The sequence below is a fragment of the Macrotis lagotis genome, chromosome 7 (assembly GCF_037893015.1).
Source record: "Macrotis lagotis isolate mMagLag1 chromosome 7, bilby.v1.9.chrom.fasta, whole genome shotgun sequence".
In the NCBI taxonomy this organism is placed as follows: domain Eukaryota; kingdom Metazoa; phylum Chordata; class Mammalia; order Peramelemorphia; family Peramelidae; genus Macrotis; species Macrotis lagotis.
In genome coordinates, this window is record NC_133664.1 from 111,550,292 (window position 1) to 111,574,030 (window position 23,739).

General features: G+C 35.1%; 1 protein-coding gene across 6 annotated transcripts in view; it reads left to right on the forward strand.

Moving 5' to 3' along the window:
- Nucleotides 1-23,739, forward strand: part of DGKI (diacylglycerol kinase iota) — a 592,236-nt gene that overhangs the window by 358,931 nt on the left and 209,566 nt on the right. For all 6 annotated transcript variants that reach the window (XM_074193600.1, XM_074193597.1, XM_074193602.1 and 3 more), the window contains 4 exons: nt 9,766-9,821; nt 12,254-12,316; nt 19,115-19,188; nt 21,480-21,591. In XM_074193600.1, coding sequence (XP_074049701.1) covers nt 9,766-9,821; nt 12,254-12,316; nt 19,115-19,188; nt 21,480-21,591 — 305 coding nt within the window. The remainder of the gene's footprint in view (nt 1-9,765; nt 9,822-12,253; nt 12,317-19,114; nt 19,189-21,479; nt 21,592-23,739) is intronic.

A 23,739-nucleotide genomic window follows, 5' to 3' on the forward strand; every position in this document is an offset into this window, starting at 1 on the left:
TCTCTAAATCCTAGACCACGGAAGGGACCTGGCAGTCACCTATAGTTATATCAACCATATCCGAAGTCAGGTTCATTTAGTGGACAGAACATGGTCCTGGAGTCAGAAAAAAATGGAGTTCAAATCTGGTCTCATATATCTATTAGTTATGTGATTCTGAATGAGTTGTCTAACCCTGTTTGCCTCAGTTTCCTCATTTTTAAAATGAGATAGAAAAGGAAATAGCAAAACACTCCAGTTTCTTTGCCAAGAAAACCCCAAATAGGATCTTAAAGAATAAGATACAACTGAACAGCAACAACACTTCTGAAGTCTCTGCAAATACCTGTATTCATCAAGCTGTTTTCATTTCAACCAAAATGTCATCTGGGCTGGGTCTGACTTTTTTGGCAGAATCTTTCATTTTCCAAATGCAACTTTCATTTATTTATTCTTGTTCTTTAAATCATACCTTCTCCCCCATGGATTTCTTGGAACCAAGTGAACCAAGCATTTATTAAGAATTTTCTCTATCCCATCACTTTGTTAACCTCTGGAGAATACAAAGAAAAACAAAATAGGCATTGCCTTCAAGGAGCTATATTCTGAAGGGGTGGTGGGAGAGATATATGGCATGGAAAAACAAGGTGCATATAAGATGTATAAAGAGATGTCAGCTAATCTCCAAAAGGAAGGAATGTACTAGCAGGTGGAGGGGATTGGGATAGGTTTCCTGAGAAAGTTGAGATCTAAGTGAGCTAGGCAAGCTAAGAACCAGAGATGAAGAGCTCATGGGGTTCATGTGAGAAATGGAATACTATGTTCATGCCTCAACCAATAGACCAGTGTTTCTATATGAAAAGGGGGGGTGGAGAGAATAAAGTGTATGAAGATTGGAAAGATAGGAAGGAGCCAGGCTCTCAAAAACTTTAAATGCCAAACTGAGGACTTATATTTGATCCTAGAGAGTGGTGTTTATTGAGTAATTTAGAAGAGAAGGGGGAGACAATATAAGACCTGAGCCTTAGGAAAATCACTTTGGCAGATGAGTGGAAGATGTATTGGAGTGAGGAGAGACTTGTGGAAGGGAGAATAATTAGAAGGATTTTGCATTAATTCAAGTTAAGAGGAAAAGAAGACCTGAATTTAGGACAGAGGTATCAATATGGTAGGCAATACTTCCCTAATGCAATGGAATTAAATTGAAATCTAATTGAGGAATATCAACAAAATAAAATAAAAATACAGTAGAACATAGAAAATGTTAAGTATGTCAAAATGCAATATGTAGGTTTCCTTATGTGTGGTTTAGAGGTCCCTATTTCTATTTGAGTTTATCACTAAAATAAAGTCATAGCAATGTGAATGGAGAAAGTAAGACTTACATAAGAGATGTTGGAAAATTTTTGACAGCTGATTAGAGATGTGGGGTGAGTGAGAATGAGAAGTCAAGGATAATACCGAGATTTTGAGTGAGGTCACTGGAAAGATGGTGGTGTCCTTGCCAGAAATAGACAAGTTCAGAAGAGTGAAGGATTAGGATGTGGGAATCAGGGGGTCAGTGGGGGGGATAAATCCTGTGTTGAACGTGTTGATTTTAATCTCCTTAAGGGATATCCATTTTGAAGTATTCAAAAAGCAGTAGGTAATAAGGAAATAAATAAGGAAAAAATATTCTTTTTGAGAAATAGATGAACTTTTCAAGACCCTTTTTAACATCCTCAATAGCAATGTAAAAGCTTTCTCAATCAATAAAACATGAGGAATTGCATATTCCTATGTCCTGTTAATAATATGAATAATGGCAGTAGACTGAAGTATTTTAAAAATATCTTTATGGATTCTTATTATGATTCTCACTTAATTTCTTTCAACCTCTGGACTCTATTTTTACGATCAACCTAGAATATAATTTAAGAAACTTCTTCAGTTTTGGAACTATTCTATTCGAGGAGTTTGTCTCTATACAGTGACCAAATAATTCCTTCGTCAGTGAGATTGTCAAGTACTTGATAAAATATTTCTGCTTATTTATGTTTATGACACCTGCACATTTAGACTTTTGTACAGTGTTCATAAGCACATCTTTTTGCCTTTTTTAAAAAATCCATTATGTAACTTAATTAGCATTTATTTTCTCTTCTCATTCTCATCTACAACTTAAAAAAAGAAAAAAGAAAACCTTTGTAACAAATAAGCATTGTCAAGGTAAACAGATTCCCACACTGGCCATATCTACAAATGTGTGCCTTATTCTGCATATTTAGTTTATCACTTCTTTGTCAGGCTGTGAAGAACATGCATCATCATCAGTTCTCTTGAATAATTGCATTGATAAGAATTTTTTAATCTTTCAAAGTTATTCATTTTTATTTATAGCGACTCTCTTTATGGTGACAGAAAACTGAAAACTAAGGGAAGGGTGTTGTCAATCCTTTCCTTCTTGCCATGTTCTTGGAGTGGGTCATATGAGGGCACCAGACTTAATCTTTCTGTGATCCAGTGCAAAATATAAGAAAAAATTCAATCAATAGGAGATGAGCTTCAATAGAAATTGCCAAGCCAGACATACCAGGGAGGGGACAGGGAAGACAAATTTCTCATTCATTTGTGTTCCTGTATATACTATTATGGAAAAGGTAAATACTGTGTCATCCTTTGGCGCTGCATTGGATGGAAGGTGGGGAGTGAGAATGGGAGAAATTGGATGTTCTCATATCCCCAACTGAAGTGGTCTTGTTAAATTGCAGCATCATTTAGCCACTAGGATATATATTCTCTCTTACGGTGATCTCCCAACTATCCTGAACTGGTTATCTACCCATTAGAGATATTTCTATTATCAATCAGTAATGGCTCTCTTTTTTTCCTTTTAACATTTTATTTGTTTTCTAATTATATACAATAGTAATATATACCCATCATTTTTTGCAAGGCTCTGAATTCTACAATTTTTTCCCCCAGGCTGTCTGTCAGTCTCTACATTGTTTCCATGCCATACATTGATGTAAATGTTATAGGAGTAAACATAAGAATAAACATAACCCCCCACCAAGAAGATGGGAAACCTCAAGAATAGAAAGAGAGGGAAAAAATGTACTTTAGTCTGTGTTCAGATTTCAATGGCTCTGTCTCTGGGGTGAGTTGCTTTCTTTATCATAAGTCCACCAGAGAAGCTGCTTCAATATTTTTTCCTCAGTTGCTATTACTAGCTGTACCTCCACTCTATTTCTCCTCACTCTCATTTATTTTATTCTCTCTCTCCTTTCATCCTGGCCCTGTCCAAAAGTGAGTACCCTCTTCCTCGATCTTCCCTCTCTTCTATCATCTATCCCCCCCCCTTCCCTCCCCCAATTCCCCCTCATCCTGTCCCTTTCCTCCCATCCTTCTCCAGGACAAGACAGATTTCCTCACCCTATTAAGTGTGTATGCCATTTCCTCCCTGAGCCATTTCTGATAAGAATGAAGGCTCACTCATTCCCCCTTGCCTTCCCCCCATCCCTCCATTGAAAAAGCTTTTTTTTTGACTCTTATGTGAAATCTCTCAGTTTCTTCTTCATCTCCTTTTCCTTCCTCCCAGTACTTTCCCCCTTCACCCATTGACTCCATCCCTTCACCACATCATACCATTGTATTCCGCTGCTTCCTATGTCTTGTCTATATATGCTTCTTCTAACAGCTCTTATAAATGAGAAAGTTCATATGAGTTATCAATATCTTCTTCCCATGCAGGAATACAAACAGTTCAACATCATCAAGTTCCTCATAGTTAGTTCCACTCCCTCTATGGTTCACCACTGTCCTGTACTTTGAGATCAAACTTTCTGTTCAGCTCTGGTCGTCTCATTAGGAAAGTTTGAAAGTCCCCTGTTTCATTGAAAATCCATCTTTTCCCCTGAAAGAGGATGTTCAGTTTTCCTGGGTAGTTGATTCTTGGTTGTAAACCAAGATCTTTTGCCTTCTGGAATATCATATTCCAATCCCTATGAGCCCTTAATGTAGATGCTGCCAGATCCTGTGTAATACTGACTATAGAACCTCAGTAGTTGAATTGTCTGTTTCTGGCAGCTTTTAGAATTTTCTCTTTGATTTGGGAGTTTTGGAATTTGGCTACAATATTCCCAGAAGTTTTTCTTTTGGGATCCCTTTCAGGGGGTGACTGTAGAATTCTCTTGATTTCTATTTTACCCTCCGCTTCTAGGATCTCAGGGCAATTTTGCTGTATTATTTCTTGAAAAATGAAGTCTAGGCTCTTCTCCTGATTGTGGCTTTCAGACAGCCCAATAATTTTCAAATTATTTCTTCTGGATCTGTTTTCAAGGTCAGTTGTTTTTCCAATGAGATATTTCACATTTTCTTCTAATATTTGGCTTTTTTGGAAGAGTTTTATTTCTTCCTGGTTTCTTGCAAAGTCATCAGCTACCTTTAGTTCCATTTTGCATTTGAAGGAGTTATTTTCTTCAGAGAGCTTTTTTATCTCCTTTTCCAGCTGGCCAATTCTGCTTTTTAAGGCATTCTTCTCATTTGCCTTTTGTTTTGCTTTTTTCCATTAGGCCTAAAATGATTTTTAACATATTATTTTCTTCAGTATATTTTTGTATTTCTGTCACCAAGCTTTTGATTTGGTTTTCAAGATTTTTCTGTGTTGCTCTCATTTCTCCTCCCAATTTTTCCTCCATCTTCCTTAATTGATTTTCAAAGTCTTGAACTCATCCACAGTCTGAGCCCATTTTCTATTTTTCTTGGAGGTTTTGGATACAGAAGCTTCGATTTGTCATCATCTAAGTATGTGTTTTGATCTTCCATAGGACTGAAATAATTTTCTATGGTCACATCTTTTTTTTTTCTGTTGTTTACTCATTTCCTCAGCCCAAGACTAATTTACAACCCTTCCAAGGCTTTGGGGTTGTTTTTCTTTTGGGGGGGGACCCCATTGGGACTTTTATTCCTCCAAGGTCTTATGCTCTCTAGCCTGTGTTTTGATATGTAGATGACCACAGCACTACCCTCTGCCCTGGGGCTATAAGGCTGTATCCACCTGGGTCTGAGTGTAGTCAAACAGCAAAGTCTTACCCCAGGGAAAGCAGAGAAATCTCTGCAGACTTCCCTTACCATTTCTGGAGGTGCAGGCTGCTTTCTCCCAATTCTTGATGCAGGCTCTGTGGCCTATGCTCCTCACTCCATGCTCACCCAGGTGAAGCAGAGTTATCACCCTGCCCCTTCAAGCTGTTGCTGGTGATCTCTGGGCTGAGCTGGGCTGGGCTTCACTGGGCTGGGCTACGACTGCAGCTTTTAATCCAACCCACTGGTCCTGGTGAAGTACACCTTTCCCGTGGAACTTCTAAGTTATCTTGGACTGGGAAAATGTATCACTCAGTCTTTCTGTGGGTTCTGTCCCTCTAAATTTTGGGTAGGGCCCTCATTTGTTTGTGGGGGGTGTTTGGGGGGGGTCAGAGTTGTTGTGTAATACTGCCTTCACACTGCCATCTTGGATCTGCCCCCCAGCAATGGCTCTCTTATTCCTGACTCAGTTTCATTGCTGGTGAGTACCAGGAATTCATAATGAGAGTTGCATATTCTTCATCAAATAATAGATTCATAGACTTCTTGAAAATCTAAACCAGCAGGTCCGGAGACACCATCTAGACTAAACCACTTATCTAATAGATGAGAAAACCGAGACCTAGAAAGGAAAAGGGACTACAAATGGTTCAAGGTCATACAAATGGTAAATGTCAGAGCAGGAAATAGGACCCAGGTCTAGTGATTCATAAGTCCATTGCTCTTTTCAAAGTACTCTGTTTCCTTCCAACTGGTTCTATATTTCAAATTTCTTGGTCTATAAATTTCAGTTTTTTTTTTCCAGTTGTATTGTCTCTTTTCAGTTAAATCTGACTTTCTAATGATACCCATAGAATTGGATAAAGGTGCTATTCTTCCTTCCTTCTCCCCCTTCCCTCCACTCTCTCCCTCCCTCCTTCCTTTCCTTCTTCCTTCCTTCCTTCCTTCCTTCCTTCCTTCCTTCCTTCCTTCCTTCTTCCTTCCTTCTTCCTTCCTTCTTCCTTTCTCCTCTATATACTTGTTCATCTATCTATCATTCCACCACCCCATGATTCAGTTGGGGGAGGGGAGGAATTTCCTTAGCATAGCCCCTCTAAATTCCAGAACAGTGAGGAGCAGAAAAGAACAATATGGAGAAAGTCCAGTCTCCATGGGCCCAGTGTGACTTCATGAACTAGATAAAACTTTCAAGGAAAGGATTTGAGGTAGAGGGGGATAGGCTGGGGTGGAGGAATTGGTAATCTGTGTATTATAACTAATGATATGAGTCTAGATAAGGCACTAGGTGGTATAAGTGATAGATAGTGAACTAAGAGTCAGGACCTTCAAAACTGAATCCATGTCTCAGACAAGTATTATACATATCACTCTGGACAAACCTCTTAGCCTCAGATTTCTCATCTGTATAATGGACTTAATAATAGGTATGGCACTTACCTTGAATGATAGTTGTTATAAGGATTATAAGGACCCTCCTTCATGTTGTCCACATGTTGTCAGCTAACACATGTAAAACATTTTGCAAACTGAAAAGCTCTGCTATATATAAATGTTAGTTGCTGTTGTTAAATAATGATGGAAATGGTGCTAATGTTGATGATGACAATGATAGAAAGAGACAAGACAAAATTCAGAGGTTAGTCTTTTCTCCACTCTGTTCTAGAGAAGTGAAAGCTACCCTTTGAACATTGACTTTAGTGCAAATATTACTCAAGGAAGTTCTTTTATTTCAGACAGGGATGGATTGGCAAAAAACTAAATTGGAAGATCTGCTTATTTTCTGATTATGGAAGAGTAAATAAAGGAGACTTACATGGAATTCTAGGAAGAGGAATCCAGACTCTAATTGTCAACCTGGCAAATTCCCAGTTCCTTATAAGACTGGATCATAGTCTTAAAAGCAGAAATGTTCTAGTTTCTAATTAGGAGAATCTCTTGATTTAAATGAAGAGGCTAAGAGTCCTCTGACTGAAAGAAATTTCAAAAATGGCCTATTTTAGACTTTGTTTCAGATTGGATTGTATATGTAAAACATCAGAAGAAAATATTTTTACACTATTCCGGGCCTTACTGACACTAGGGCATTGCCCTGCTGGCCTGCTCTCCTCCCCCTATTTACTTGCATTTTTAGTTTTCCCAAATTATTTTTGGGGCCCTACTGCTGCAAAAATATCAATATCCTTGAACTCAGTGGTAGCCTTGAACCCAATCTTGGAGCTGTCTTTTCTTTCTCAATCATAGCTTTTATATGCAAAACAGTCTTTTCTTAGAACTAAATTTAAAATCTCTTATAAAATTAAATTTTTTAAAAAGAAACATTTTATTTTTAATTCAAGGAACAAAACAAGCATTTCCATAACACAATGCAAGAAAATTAAATTCTTTCACAATGTAAATCACTTTACTTGTCATTGCCTCCTGCTTGTACTATTATAGCAGTCTTTTAATTGGTTTCTTTGCATTCAGTCTCTTCCCTCTCCAATTCATTTTTTGCAAAACTCCTAAATTGATAATTGTAAAGCATAAGTCTGACCACATCTCTTCTCTACTCCTCTGTTTTTTTTTCTCATAGCCTCTAGGATCAATTATTGAATTCCTCAGTTGGACATCAAAATTTCTTCAAGGCCTAGCCCTGGTCTATCTTTCCAGACAGATTTCACATAAATTTTTTGGACAAAAAGACCTTTGCATCTTAGATTTAGAAGGGAACTTAGACTTTGGACCTTAGAGTCAAATCATTTTGTAGTTTATAAAACTAGTGATCAGAAAGTTTTAATAATTTATCTAATATCATCCAGGTAGGAAGTGGTTCAGATATTCCATAATCTAGTTAAACTGACTATATGCATTTGAAATATATAAAAATATGTGAAATTTATATGAAATATGAACTATATAATAAATATATATTTGATATTTTGAACATTTATAGTAATATAGTAGCAAAATGAAATTCCTGCTAGACCTGTATTAAGTGAACAAATGAGGACTATTTATTATTCATATTTTAATTTGTATATAGAAATGGTTACTGTTATACACTCAAAGTTTTTTCTCTCGAGTATGTTGTACATTTTCCTTGCAACTTTCTTTACATTATTAATTTGCTTAGGGAATCCTTTTTTTCCTGAACAGTACAAAATTTAATTTTAGTCCATTCTTATTGAATTATCACACATTTTGAAATAGTGGACCCTGAAATAATAGCATTCTGTTATGACTGAAAGTAGCTATTAGGTCATGATTTCAGAGATGATGAGATCCAAGCCTTGCACCATTTGGCCTCAGGCAGATGTAATTATTTTTATCTGAGCCAATTATTGGAGAAGTAATATACTTAACCTGGGATGGAAAGCATATAAAAAAAAATCAGTTGTTGTCCCTGGTCTTTCTACGACTCCTTATTTTGTCAGAGGTTACCTGGCTCCATGTCTTCATCTATGGAAAGGAAAAATAATGGAGGTCATTCAACAGTAACTGTAAATTGCACCATAAATGTCAGATAATGCTCCCTCTGACAATATGACGTCCTTTGTCCATTTCCAGGCCATGGGATAGTATTTCAACCCTAATGGTTTTGAATAGATATTGCCAGGAAGATTTCCCAGGGCCCTGTACTTGAGTCCTTGCCAAGACCTAGTGAACAGACACCTGGGTTTTTCTCTTCATTTATCTGCCATTAAGAGGAAATAAACATTCAGAATAGCAACAAGCTCCCGATTGTGTTCAGCCAGTCAGATCACTAATGGGAACTGATCTGGAGAAAAGACCTAGCTCTCAGATTGAATTAGGAAGAGTGTGAGCCAAAATAAGGAGAGACAAACAGCTGGTAGATGCTTCTTTAGGAATATCTTAGAGCTTTAGTTACTGGGAGAAAGCTCTATAACATTTCATTAGCCATTTTTGATGATGTTCTCTGTTCATGGGAGTGTTCTTTGTGCTGTAGCAGTTTTGTCTCTTTCTGGTGCTCCCAGCAGAGAATGCGAGAGTTTCAAGGCTCAGACCATATCAGGGTGATGGGTATTCCTTCTTAAACCCTTCAAATTCATAGAATGTGATCAACATTTTTCAAATATTATTAGTGCGTTTTGTTTTCCACAGACATTTTAAAATCTCTCCATCCCTAGAATTTCTTGAAATAAAGAAAAATCAGTTTAAACAAGCAAAACAAAAAAACCTGACAGTGATGTTATTTGATAGAGTATACCACATTCTATCCTTGTGCCCCCCCCCCCCCAGGATATAGGTATATTTCTTAATTTCTTCTCTGTGGCCAAGATTATAATGAAATTTTTTTCCAGAAGTACTTTAAATACAATATAAAGCCAGAGGTCTGTTTATCAGACCATCTGCATTTGATGTATGCATAAACCAAAGAATGCTACAAATTCTGTCCAAGCAAGAGAACAGATGGTACATTACAAATTCCTCATTATTATCTTGTCTGGGATTTGTCACATTTCATTCTATCTGGAGGATGTATACGTGACATAGAGAGGACATCCCTGGGAGCAGTGTGCATTTTTACATCACTTCTCCACCAATCCCTACCTGCCTTATACTTCCCTGGATTGATAACTACCAGAATTTCTAGGATGAATGCTCAGCTGGCCACCTGCCTAAGGGAATGATGCTAATGAAACTCCTGGAGTTACAAACAATGCTACTTGAGTAGCTGTTTTTAACAAGACTATTATAACAAATCTTACTTTTCTTTCTTTACAGAAGCAAATCCAGAGAAATTCAACAGTCGCTTTAGAAATAAAATGTTTTATGCAGGGGTAAGTATAGATCTTTCTCTTTCTTAAATAATTTTTCCCATTTGAAGTTATTTTAACTGCAGTAACAAAGTGCTTCTGATTCCATGGAGGAAATTATATTCCTGTGGTTGATCAAACATTTTGGATAGGAGAAGTAGAGATAAAGGACAACAACATGGCTAGGAGATAGAGGACAATGAAGTACCAAGACTTAAGGATTCAGTACAGTTATATGAATTAGAGAATCCTTAGCTTGACTGGAGAAAAAATCACTGCCATTATAGTCTAATACACACATATATACATGCATACCTAAAGTTATGTATAATACAAACATATATGCATATATTCACACACAACATACTTCAATACTATAAGGATTCTTTATTTTTTTGGTGAGGAATCATTTCTACAACTTTTGATCATTTAATGGTGAATTCTTTTTTTTTTTAGATTTTTTTTCAAGGCAATGGGTTTAAGTGGTTTGCCTAAGGCCACATGGCTAGATAATTATTAAGTGTCTGAGGTCAGATTTGAACCCAGGTACTCCTGACTTCAAGGCTGGTGCTCTATTCATTGTGCCACCTAGCCGCCCCTAATGGTGAATTCTTTAGGAGGATCCTCTTCAAATGTAACTAGGTTGGTTTCAACAAAGAGCAAATAATGTTTTCAAACATTTATTTTTCTTGCTTTTTAAGAAGTATGTACGTTTCCTGGGGTATTCCATCTTCCTCTGCTCCCAAAGGATACAAAAGTTCAACACAACTAGCCAACACATCAGAAATATTTGACATTTTAGGCAATATGTCATATCCATAGTTCTTCGTCTCTGCAAAGAAACAGAAGGAATCTCATATCTCTTCATCGGGAGAAACAGTGTGTAGTGTGCTAGATTTGGAGTCATGAAGAATTGAATTTTAATTTTAGACATTTTCTAGCTCTGTGATGCTGAGCAAATCATTTAACTTCCTTCAACTTTAGTTTCCTCATCTATAAAATGGGGATAATAGAATTTACTTCCTAGAATTGTCATAAGGACCAAATTAGATTAGATTCAAATCTTGTCTCTGATGTTTATAGATGTGTGACTGTGGAAAAAAATCATTTATACTCTCTAAATTTCTGTTTCTTTTTCATTAGACGAGGATGATAACAGCTTTGAAAAACCTGAATGATAGCCAAATGTCAGTTGTTATCATTAGTTTTGATTCTCCCGCAAGTGCTAGAATAATGAAAGCAAAGCTTGCAGTACATTGACAATATCATCAACAACAAATGACATTTATATCCAGGCTGACTGCATCTACTATATTAATGTATAAGGAAGAACAATGCAGGATGAAAGGGTGTAAAAGTTTTATTATCTGTCCTGGTAAAAATGTCTTTAACAAGAAATATGAATTCTTCATATTATCTTTTTAGTCTGGGAATAAAAGATTTAGGAACACATTTTAGGTAGGTCAAAATCAGACTAGTCCTATTTGATTTGTTTTCACTATTTTCCTCCTTTTAAGTTTTAACGCCTTTGAAAAACACTATGTTGACTTTGGAATAGCTTCAGAGAAAAGATTCGAGGAGGGATCTGAGAGACAGAATGGGTGACTTGAAGCAGTAGATGGGGACTTGGCTAGGAGGGAAAAAAGGAGGGAGAGTGATTTAAGTAAAGGCTGAACTAATATAATCTGCTGTTAGCTCATAGAATCTGTTGATAAGGTTTCTGAGTAAAATGTTCTTAAGTTGAATTAACTGATTAGTGAATCTTATGGGTTGAAATTGAGAAATAAGAGTTGAATGAGGAATAAATGAGATGTTCACAGTTTTATATGGAGTTATATTGTGCTTAAAGATTCCCAGGTCCCTCCCCCACCCTATAGTGAAGGTATTTCTGAGGGAGGAGGGAGCTTAAAGGGGGGAGGCAAAAATTCTAGAATTGTATTCTGGGGAGCCTAGAACTTAAACTTACAACATTAGATAGAAAAATTGAGACTTGAATAATAGTGACAAAACAAATATTGTTTCCCCAGTAAAAAAAAAAAGATTTTTAGAGCTAGTTCTTGAAATTTTTAAACATGGAGGTCTATTCATTTCTCTCCTTCCGTTAGCTGTCTTTGGTCCTAATAAGAGGAAAAAATTGGTAACTTGACCCTAGTTAATGCCATTCATGTGTTTTGTTTTTAATACCAAAGAGAAATGTACCCACTTAAAGTTAGTAAGTAACATTATATAGGATTTATAGAAGATCATTGATTTCATATTTAGTTAATAGTATGAGGAATATGAGATGAATATTAAGTACCTAGAGATAGCATTATTTATTTACTTAATGTCACACACATATTTGTATGTAATATATTTATATGTTATATATATATGTATATATATATATATATATATATATATATATATATATATATGTATTTTTTCCCCTTTACTTTTCCTCCTTTTTGGTATAGGCAGCCTTTTCTGATTTCCTGCAGAGAAGCTCCAGGGATTTATCCAAGCACGTCAAGGTTGTGGTAAGTACAGAACATGGGGAAGAGTCCCTTCTGACTTTAAGGGTGCATTTCATAAAGTGAAACATTGATTTACACATGAAGTACAATTGGATTTGCAGAATACTAATAGTAAAGGAAATTGAAGAGATAAGCTAGTCCACCCCCATCATGTTATAGATACAGATAATAGTTAATAATAAAAGCCAAAATTTATATGGAGTTTATTATCTCCCAGATATCACTTAATTTACCAAGCCCTTTACACTTATTTTCATTTGATCCTTACAACTCTTCGATTATTATCCCCATTTTTACAGATGAGGAAACTGAGGCAGACAGGTGTTAAGTGACTTGTTCAAGGTCACACAGTTAACAAATGTCTGAGACTGGATTTGAATTCAGATCTTCCTGACTTCAAACCCTGTGTTCAATCCAGTGTACCACCTACCTAAACAAACCCAGGATCCAGAAAGGTGATTTAGACAGGTCACTTAAATTCTCAGGGACACAGTATTCTCATCTGTAAAATGGGAGGACTGGACAGAGTACTCACTGAGATAACCTGGCAGTACTAATATTCTATGAAGTAACTTGCCAAGGTTATATCATGAGTTAGTGATAAAGTTTTCACTTCAGGTTATTTGGTTAGAAACCTTCAACAATCCCTTTCAAGTATCTTCATGATGATTAATCTATACCTATAAAATACACACTCCTATAGGTCTTATTAAGTCATAACTATTCTAGGTATGAATCTATGAATATATCTGTGGGGGAGGACTATTGTCTGATGACCAGTTCGGAGAGTCCATTCACTGACTTGTCATCAGCATGGTAAACTTTTCTTTCATAGCATCTGTCCAAAGACCCTCTACTGTTATAAGTGATTGAAGGAGAATATGTTCCATGTTGTAATGACAGATCCTTGTCTTTCTCAAGTATGTTGTCACATTTCTAACTTTTATCATAATTCAAAAGTAAAAAAATTAACATAATATACTATGTGAAACTTCTTTTGCACAGCACAGAAAGGCAAAGTTCCAACTGCTAAAATGCTGCCAACCCAAATAGAATGCATGTGTTTTTTTTTATGCTCACCCTCTATTTACTGGAAACATAATAACATTCTACTGTATCATGGCAAGCTACTTTTAAAATTAGTATTTTTTTTGCTTTCATTGATCTAGGATATACATCTTTCCACAGTGAAATTTAAGATTCAGATTTGCTTAACTAAAGAATTTGTATTTTGTCTCTCTTCATATCGCCCTTCCTCTTATTTCACATTTAGAATTTTTTTAGTTGTATTGATGCTATTTGTACTTTATATCACAGCAACTGAGTAATATACAACCTTCTCCCATAGGACACTTTTGTTACAATAGTAACAAAATGAAGGAAGGCATAGCGACAGTAAACATTCTGACTGTACCAAAAATGTTCTGCATCCACAACCTTCTGCCTCACCACTGAAAAGAGGTCATCTCTCCTCTGGAACCAATATTGGTCATTTCATTAAATCAGAATTCAGAAGAACTGTATTTGTGTGTTACATTTACACTATTGTATTTGTTATGTATATTGCTTTCTTGGTTCTCTTTTACTTTTCTTTAGTTCATACCAGTCTTCCCATGTTTGTTTGAAATTCTTGAATTCTTAATTTTTACAGACCAATAGTGTTCTGCCAACATTAAGTGTTATGCATCTTTTTGTCCCATTCAGATCCTCTGCTCCTCTACTTTCTAACAGACTTTCTCTCAAAAGTCTTAAAGATTTTCTTTGCATTTAGATAGATTAAAAAATTCATCAAACTCCATTTCTGCCTTTCTCTATATTTCTTTCATCTCATTTATTAATTTATGCACATATTTAAAAACACTAAGGATAAAATACAATTTCATACATTTCCCACAATTATAACCTGACAGAAAAGCCTGTACTAAGGAAAAACAATCATATAGATTTTATGGGACTGAGATGGTGATACATTATTTTAATGAATCTGTTATCCATTTGACTTTTAATGCAAATTGGGAAGAGAAGCATGAGAAAAGGAAAACTACAAAAACAGATTAAGTGTTAACTTGTTAGCAGCAACCAGAGAAGGATGTTCTTATAAGAAGATGTAAAATTTAGTACATGAAAGGTTGGATGTCCCGAATTGATCTAGTGTTATAGAATTCTAGCATTTTGTATTCATATAGACAAGGAATCTCAATTCTATGAAATTTGGAATTAATTACAAAGGACTAATCAAGGTCTGATAATAAAATTAAGGTTAGAGTTGACAGTAGCAAAATATCAAATTGCCTTTATATTTTGTGATTTAAAAGGTTTATAAGCATTACTTTTTACATGTAGCATGGAATTATACTCTTTAATGTTTAAATATAATTTAGAGGTAGCATGAATAGAAGGTCTTGGAGTTAGAAGGAATTGTGTTCAAGTTGTACCTTTGACAACTACAATCTTTTTAATCATGGATAGGCCACTTGATATATTAATTAGTACTTCAACTCTGCAATACCATATGTTGAAGATAAGGAGGATGAGGAAGATAGCTAGGATACAATTTGCCTTTCCTTTTATCAGTCCCTTCTTCCCTTATCTTTTCCTTTCCCAGCCCCCCCCACCTTCCCTGTAGATTATCATAGATTTTTAAACCCAAGTGGGGATGTATCTCATTCCCTTTCTGGGCTAAATCTATTGAATAGAACTTACTCAGCTGACATTCTCCCTTCTTTTCCTCTAAAATTATAAATCTTTGTGCCTCTTTCCTTGGTGTTATTTATTGCTCTAGTACTATTAATCAGGAATCATCAATCACAGTTGGATTATTTTATTGCTTAATAAGTTCATATTGTTATCAAGGTAACATCACAGATTGTTTGATAACCAGCATTATCTCAAATTACATCAAATTATAATTATAATCATTTTTTTAACCTTACCCCCTTTGCAAGTATCTTTCAAGTACACATAGGCCTCCTCAAAAACCAAAGTATCCAAAGCCATATCATTTCTTGAATTATTTGTGCCTCTCTCCCCAGGCCTACTTTCTTTCATACTTTACCCCCCCCCCCCCACTCCCAGGGTACATAATACCTTGTTAAGTGAAGCAAGGCGTACTCTCTCTCCCACTTTAGCCCCCCCCCCCCCCCCCCCGTCCCCACCCAAGATATATATGACCCCTTTGTAAGTGAAGCAGGGTTAAGTTAAACCATGATTTACTTAACTGTAAGACTCTTGAAGTTCTCTAAGTCCTGGGAGTCTCTGGGGGGCTCAGCTGAGAACTTTACAAATTATTGTATGTTACAGAGACATTGACTCAGGTCCTTAAATTTTGTGATGCCCTTATTAGACAAGGAGAGTGAGACAAAGAATAATGAGACACATAAGTTTAAAGTTAACTCCCCTGCTTTTCTTCAGGGTTTTTTGTCTCAAACACAGTGCTGTTGTCTAGGATATCTTCAATGGAGGGATAAGACCAAACTATGTCCATATCCTTTAAGTCCATTCTCTTTAATTATCTTTGACCCTTTAATAATCCTAAGAGAAGTATATCTTCCCTTTTAGAGTTGTATACAATTTGATGGTCTTGACCAATATTTGTTTTGTTTTGTTTTTTCCTTCCCCTTTTCATTTACTTTTTTATGCAACTTTTGAGTAATGTATTTAGTGATTAAATTCTCTGTTCAGTTCTGGTCTTTGTGTCAGTAAATTATGGAAGTCCTCTCTTTCACTGAATAGCCATCTTTTTCCCTGATAGTATATACTGAATTTTGCAGGGTAGTACATTCTGGGTTATAATTCCAGGTCCTTTGTTTTTCAATGTATGGTATTCTGAGTCTTCCTATCCTTTAATGTTGAGGCTTGATAGGTCCTGTGTGAGTCTGATTGTGTTTTCTTTGCATTTGGATTGTTTTCTTTTTTGCTGCTTGCAATATTCTCTCATTTGGAAGTTCTGGAATGATAGCCCTTGGAGTTTTTATCCTGGACTCTCTTTCTGGAGGGGTTCTGTGGATCTTTCAATGGTTATATTGTTTTCTTGTTCTAGTAGATTTGGGCAGTATTCCCTTACAATTTCCTGCAAGATATTGTTCAGGTTCCCTTTTTTTAATCTACACTTTCTAATAGTCCAATGAGTTCATAGATTGTCTCACCTGTATCTATTTTCCAGGTCATTCATTTTCCCTAAAGGGTATTTTACATTTTTATCAATTTTTTTCAGCCTTTTTATTTTGTTTGATGGAATCTTGTAATCTTGTAGATTCATTGGTTTCTATTTGTTTTCAATTCTAATTTTTAGGGTTTTATTTTCTTCAATTAGTTTTTGTGTTTCCTTTACAATTGGTTATTTTTACTTTTAAAGCAATTAATTTCTTTGGTTAATTTTTCATAATTTTCCTGTATGACTCTCATTTCTTTTTTCCCCAATTTTCTTGTTCCTCTCTTCTTTGGTTTTTAAATCCTTTGTTAGGCTCTTCAATGAACTTTTGTATTTGAATACGCTTTATAGACTGTTTTGATATTTCCCTTGTGAGTGATTGTTCACTAGTTTCTTCTTCAGACATAAGCACCGTTATCATCTTTGTAAAATAGTTTTCAATTTAGTGAGAGCTCTTTTAGCGTTTTTTGCTTATCTCTGTTGTCTTAGCTCTGCTCCTGGAGAATAGGGAATATAGATCTCTCTCTCTCTCTCTCTCTCTCTCTCTCTCTCTCTCTCTCTCTCTCTCTCTCTCTTGGGATTAGTAGCTTAAATGTCAAAAATAGAGGATTCATTTATCCTTGGCAGGGAAAAGTTCTGTGAGCATGTTAGCTTCACACTACCATCTTGACACCACCCCAGAAGTCTTCCTAGAGTACAATTTGCATTGTTTGAAAAATATATATTTAACATCAACCCTTCCTCTTACCCTTAATCTGTGGCCAGGAAACAGAGATGAATGGGTACATATTTAGTCAACATATGGAGGACTTGTTGATTATTGTTGCCTATGATTCTCTAGAGTTGTCAGTATCTTCTAGTGATCTCATGGAAATATTGTCTGCTAGCTTTGTTTCCTGCTAAGTATCACATTTTGCTACTTCCTGTCAAGTATTGTGCTTTGTGTTCTAACAGATCTTCATTTATCTTGAGTGCCCTCACCCATTGGAGATGCTTTGGTTTGTAAGCCATTCTTCTGTAGGAAAAAAAAAAGACTTCAATTGTTTCAGCCAGCTCTTTCACCCTCATCTGAGCTTCAGCTATAGTTTTCAGTGCTGTTCTTGAGGCTACCTACTCGATACTACTCCATGTTTATCAAAAACTAATCCTTAACCAGGTTATACTTTACTACAAAAGTTAGTAGAACCCAAATATATATATATATATATATACATATTCTTTGAATTCCTTTCTTCTCTGATATCTCCTCTGACTTCTTGAAGTCAACTTGCATCTGACTTAGGATCAGAAAATGATTAAATTTTTATCTCTTATTACATGTTCTTGATTGAATCAAATATTCCAAGCTCTCTGTTTCCTTAAACAGAAAAGAAATTGAGTGAAATTCGGATGAGAAACAATTTTCAAACTTATGCCTCCATGTTTCTTTGTTCTATGAAAATGGAAAGGAATGAGCTTCTTGGAAAAGACTTGCCTCTTACAAGAGATCAAATCCTAATGGTGCTTCATAAAGTTTTTTACTATCTCAGATAAAGTATATTCATGACATATGCCTACTGTTTAAATTATGTAGCAATATGAAGGCATCACTATGTCCTGTAGGTAGCTTAACTTAACAATGAATTTAATTCTTTTGAATGATCAAAATCTCTTGGAAATTGAATAGCAAAACAAAACATATAAAATATGGTCATGGTAAATATGACAGCCACGAATTTTAGGAGTAGGAGATCTGAGATATTAGTGATAGGAAGACACCTGATTTTTGGAATTAGAAGATGCAAGTTTACATCTGAACTGACACTTTATTATTTGAACTTCAGTTTTCCCATCAGTAAAACAGAGTATAATGTTTACCTTACCAATTTTATAGGAATGTTATAAGGAAAGCACTTTAAAAAAAAGTATTTATTTATTTTGAATTTTACAGTTTTTCCCCTAATCTCACTTACCTCCCCCCACCCCCCACAGAAGGCAGTCTGTTAGTCTTTACATTGTTTCCATGGTATACACTGATCTAAATTGAATGTGATGAGAGAGAAATCATATCCTTAAGGGAAAAAAAATAAAGTATAAGAGATAGCAAAATTACATAATAAGATAACATTTTTAAAAATTAAAGTTAACAGTCTTTGGTCTTTGTTCAAACTCCACAATTCTTTCTCTGGATACAGATGGCATTCTCCATTGCAGATATCCCAAAATTGTGTCTGATTGTTGCATTGATGGAATGAGCAATTCCATTAAGTTTGATCATGACCCCCATATTACTGTTAGGGTGTACCATGTTCTTCTGATTCTGCTCATCTCACTCAGCATCAGTTCATACAAATCCTTCCAGGCTTTCCTGAATTCTCATCCCTCCTAGTTTCTAATAGAACAGCAAAGTGCTACATACATGAGTGTTTTTTTAAAATAACAATAATCATCTCTTTAAATATCAGTAATAACTAATGATGATAATTTAGCATTCAAAAAATTAACATTCTCAATTTTCGTTCAACTAGAACCATAGTGCATTCATTTGGGTAGTTGATATTCTTGATTTTCAAGGTCAAGATCAGAAAGAAGAGAAAAAGAGGAGCATATGTTTTCTACCCCAATACTCAGTCTATTTCAAAGCCCTTTCTTTATTGTTTTGGTCATTGCAGTGTGATGGAACAGACCTTACCCCAAAGATTCAGGAGCTGAAGTTCCAATGTATAGTGTTTTTAAATATACCCAGGTAAGTATGTACTGTTTTTCTTTTGTTTTCATGTTTGAAATCTTTTGGTTATAGAAGAAAGGAATCATTTATTTCCATAATTAAAAAGTCATTAAATTTCACCATTTTGTTCCCATATTAGGTTTCTCTAGTGAAGTACATTGTGTATTATTTTCAAACAGGAGAATTTAGAGGATTCTGTAATATTTTATAGTATTTTAATACCTAATGGTTTTTCAAAGCACATAGACATTTATTATGTCTCTTTAGTTTCAGTAGGACCTCTTTGGGATAGCTGGGGCAGGAGTTATCCTTATTTGCTAAATGCAATAATTGAAGGTGAAAGAAGTTAAATTATCATTTTAAGATCATGCCATGAGTTTGTAGCAGGAATAGTGTGAGAAGTCAAATACCCTGGAGTCTCAGTGCTTTTTTGGCTTCCCTACTAGATACTATTTTCTACCAAGAATTTTCTATCATTTTTAGTAGAAATGTACAAAAAAGATAGTGATATATACATTTCATTTCCTAAAATCATGATCTAGCTTTAAATGTATGGTTCCCAAACAACAACAGACAACATTCAAATAGGGTCCCCCTATCCATCTCTAATTGTGAAATAAAAAAAAATCTTCTTTACAAATAAACCTCATTTTTGCCATTGTACCCCTACCCTGCAATAACAGAACTGCTTGGATGGAAATTATATGGTATCTTAAAATATCTTCTATTGGTACCATGGAAAGAGTGCTGGATTTGGAGTCAGTAAATATAGGTTCAAATCCTGGTTCTACTTTTTACTCCCTGTGTGACTTTGAGTACATTAGTTAACTTTTCTGAGACTTAGTAACTCATTTGTAATTAGAAGTTAACTAGATGGCCACTAAGAACTTCCAGTTCTAGATCTATGATCCTATATTAGAAGGTTTCCTAATCAATTTTTATGCCTGGCATAATTGCTACCTCCTGAAAATGAAGATAATGAGCTTTTCTAGAACATGAGTTTGGGAGAATAAATTCCAGTAATATATTCCAAGAGACTGCTGTGCCTGGTCAGATTAGTTTAAAAATGCCTTTTTTGCATTTGTAGCCTTTACAATTCAATTGATTCCATTGACACTGCATTTTCATTTGTGGACCTTTTATAGAATCACAGGACCACATTCAGAGTTGGAAAATACCCAAGAGTACAAGGGTATCCTTATGAATGGCTGCATTAGATCATTTGTTACATCATTTGTTACTTGTTTCTTTGTTTAAAAAATGAAAGAATGACCTGGAAGTTTTGTCATAAATTTCCCATTTCCATTATTTACACTAGGAAACTCTATGGTTTAGGTTTGGATCTTCAATTCATTCATATGGGTTCTCTGACCAATTTTATTGTTGTTATTTTGGGATTTTTTTTTGCTATTTTTGTGGGGATGATAGGCAAAAGGAATTAATAAATCCTGTTTTTTCCTCATTGAGTGTGGAAACACATTGGTACCTTCTGAAGTTTTCAGAGGAGTTAATTAAGAACCACACTTAAGTATCCACAAAGAAGGACAAGAATAATATTAAATAGTAGACCTCCTAACTTCTGAACCAAAAATTTCAGAAAGGAACATAATTTCATTTGTACATTGCAAATTAAATAAATCAATATCCAAACTACATTTATGTCTGGGAAACTTAGGTAGTGTTTAATCTAAGTGTAGGAAATAGTATTTGGAGAACCTATGAGGTCTCCCTTGAATTTCTTTTGTGGGTACTTAGGCTTAGAACTGCCATTTATTACCATTAGTCTGGGCATTTAAAAAGATTATTTAGGATCTCACTTTCTTCTATATTTTATTCCTTTTTGTCTATTCTTCTCTTTCCCTTTCTCTTCTTGCCCCTGCTCCCTTTCTTCTCTTTATGGATGTTCTTCTTCCCCTGTATGTCTTCATTATCTTAGTAATCATCAATGTGTAAGAATTTATTAAGTACCTCTCTTAAGGAGTAAATTCTTCTTATAATTCCCTTCAGCTACTTTCTATCTTTGCTAGCATACACATGTATCTCTTCCCTGTAGACTAATGCTATTCTGGATCCATTCTGAGTTCTATTAATATTATGGTACACACAGACAAACTTATGTGAGTCACAGAAAGAAGAGTTCAGCCAATAATGGATTGACTAACATGATTCTCTTAGCAGATAGGAATATGGTCTGGTTTCTCAGTTTAATTTTTAAAAATGCAGTGAAGGAACACAGAATTTTTGTTTGGTTGTTTTGATGAAATATCTATTATATCATATTTTCCATAATTTCTATTCTTACCCTGCAGGTATTGTGCAGGCACAATGCCATGGGGAAATCCAGGTGATCACCTGGATTTTGAACCTCAACGCCATGATGATGGTTATATTGAGGTCATTGGATTCACCATGGCTTCTTTGGTAAGTATTGAGATTATTGAGATTACTTTCTGAAAATGAAATATAATATTGTATTATGAATTATAATATATCCATGTCATAAACTTTTAGTATAATTTTATTTCTATCCAGTTAGAATAGTTAAGAATACCACATACATTATTCAGTATAAAGCCTAGCAAGTTGAATTAAAAAAGCATGTATCTTAGCTTGAAAAAAATCAACATTCTTTCATGAAATTCACAATCTAGGGAGAGTTATTTAACTAATTTCCTTATATATTTCTTGAAAAATTTAAATATTCCTTCTCCTTTCCCAGCAAAATATCATTTAAATTTAACTACATACTCATCACAGTATTTTACATTAAGGAAACTATTGGCATTTAGCACTCTCATGCATTAAAGGGTGCCAAAATGACTTGAATGATTTAGGTAAAAAGTAGTTGGTTATTAACACTCACATTTCCTTGGGCATTAAGTATTGGCATTTACCATCTCACATTTCCTTGGGCATTAAGTATTGGCATTTACCATCTTTCTCTTTTTTCCTGAAGAAAATATAGAAAATCTCATTAATTCAAGTCCCACTAATTTGGAATTCATGTTAATTAAGATAAAGGAGAGCTCTGTTTGAGGGGGTGAGATGCTTGCTGTTAAACAAATGGACTATTTAATCAATTAAAAATATGTTTTCCAAGAAATCAGTGCCTTGTGATAGCACATAATTTCTGAAATGACCATTAAAGCACTTTGGTTGGTATTACTTTATTAGCCTTTTGTTTCTGTTACTATACACACTTACAAGTAATATAATCACATTTCATATTTGAAAATCAATGACAATATTCAACTATTACCTTGCTAATTCCAAATAGGCTCTTCAGCTCAAGATAGAAAACATCTAATAGACAACTATTAAATACAGGAAACTGGACAAGAGCAAATGAACACCAGTACTCATGGAGCTTACATTGTACTGAGAACATACAACTCGTATCAGAGAAATCGAATGCAAAGTATTTTAAGGAGAGAGAGAGAGAACACTAATAATAAAGCATCTCAAGAAAGGCTAATCTAAAAAAGTGGAATCAAAGCAGAAAAGGGATATTCCGCTTAACAATTTGTTTGAAGGCATGATGGGAGATAGAATTGTGAATCTGAAGAACAACCATTAGATCAGTTTGCATAGAATATAAAAAAAAATTAAAGTGAAGTAAATGACTGAAATGATTCAACAACAATAAAAATATCAGCTGAGTTTGGAAGAAATTCTAAAACCAGATTTTGGATGACCTAAAATGCTAGGCTAAGAAATTTACATTTTATCATAAAGGGAGTCATTGAAGGATTTTGGTCAGTAAATAGCCAAAGCTAATTTTGGAAACCTTGTTGAACAATGAATGGCAAATTGTGAGATAAGAGGTTAAACGTCCTGCTGGGAGGTTTTTTCCAATAATAAAGCAAGAAGTGAAGAAAACTTGATCTAGGGAGGTGTCTGTATAGCTAGAGGATAGCAGGGGCTGAAGGGGCAAATCTGACAATATTTAACAGTTAATTGAATATTGTGGAGGATGAAGAAGAAAACATCAAGTTTGATGATGGCAATGAGGCTTTGAATCTGGGTGCCTAGAAGGGTGAAGCCCTCTTTAGAAAATGGACAATTTGGAAGGGTATTTTTTTTTAATCACATTGAGTTTAAAATGCTAATGGTACTTTTAGGTAGAAATGTTCAGCATCATATGTCAGCAGAATTCAGTTTAAAAAAATACACTTTAGGGGCAGCTAGGTGGTGCAGTGGATAAAGCACTGGCCCTGGAGTCAGGACTACCTGGGTTCAAATCCGGTCTCAGACACTTAATAATTACCTAGCTGTGTGGCCTTGGACAAGCCACTTAACCCCATTTGCCTTGCAGAAAAACCCAAAAAACCTAAAAAAAAATACACTTTAGTACTAGTTAAGTAGTTTTGAGAGTAGATGGCAATGAGATGATAATGAATAATGAATCTGCAAAAGAGTTTCAAATAGAGACAGGCAGATGGAGTTCAAGGATAAAGCAATATAATAAAAACCATTGGAGGAGAGGGTATCTACAGTAGGGGATCTTACCATTCTTTATGTCATGAATACCAACGATACTGTGGTGAAGCTTTATTAGCCCCCTTTCAG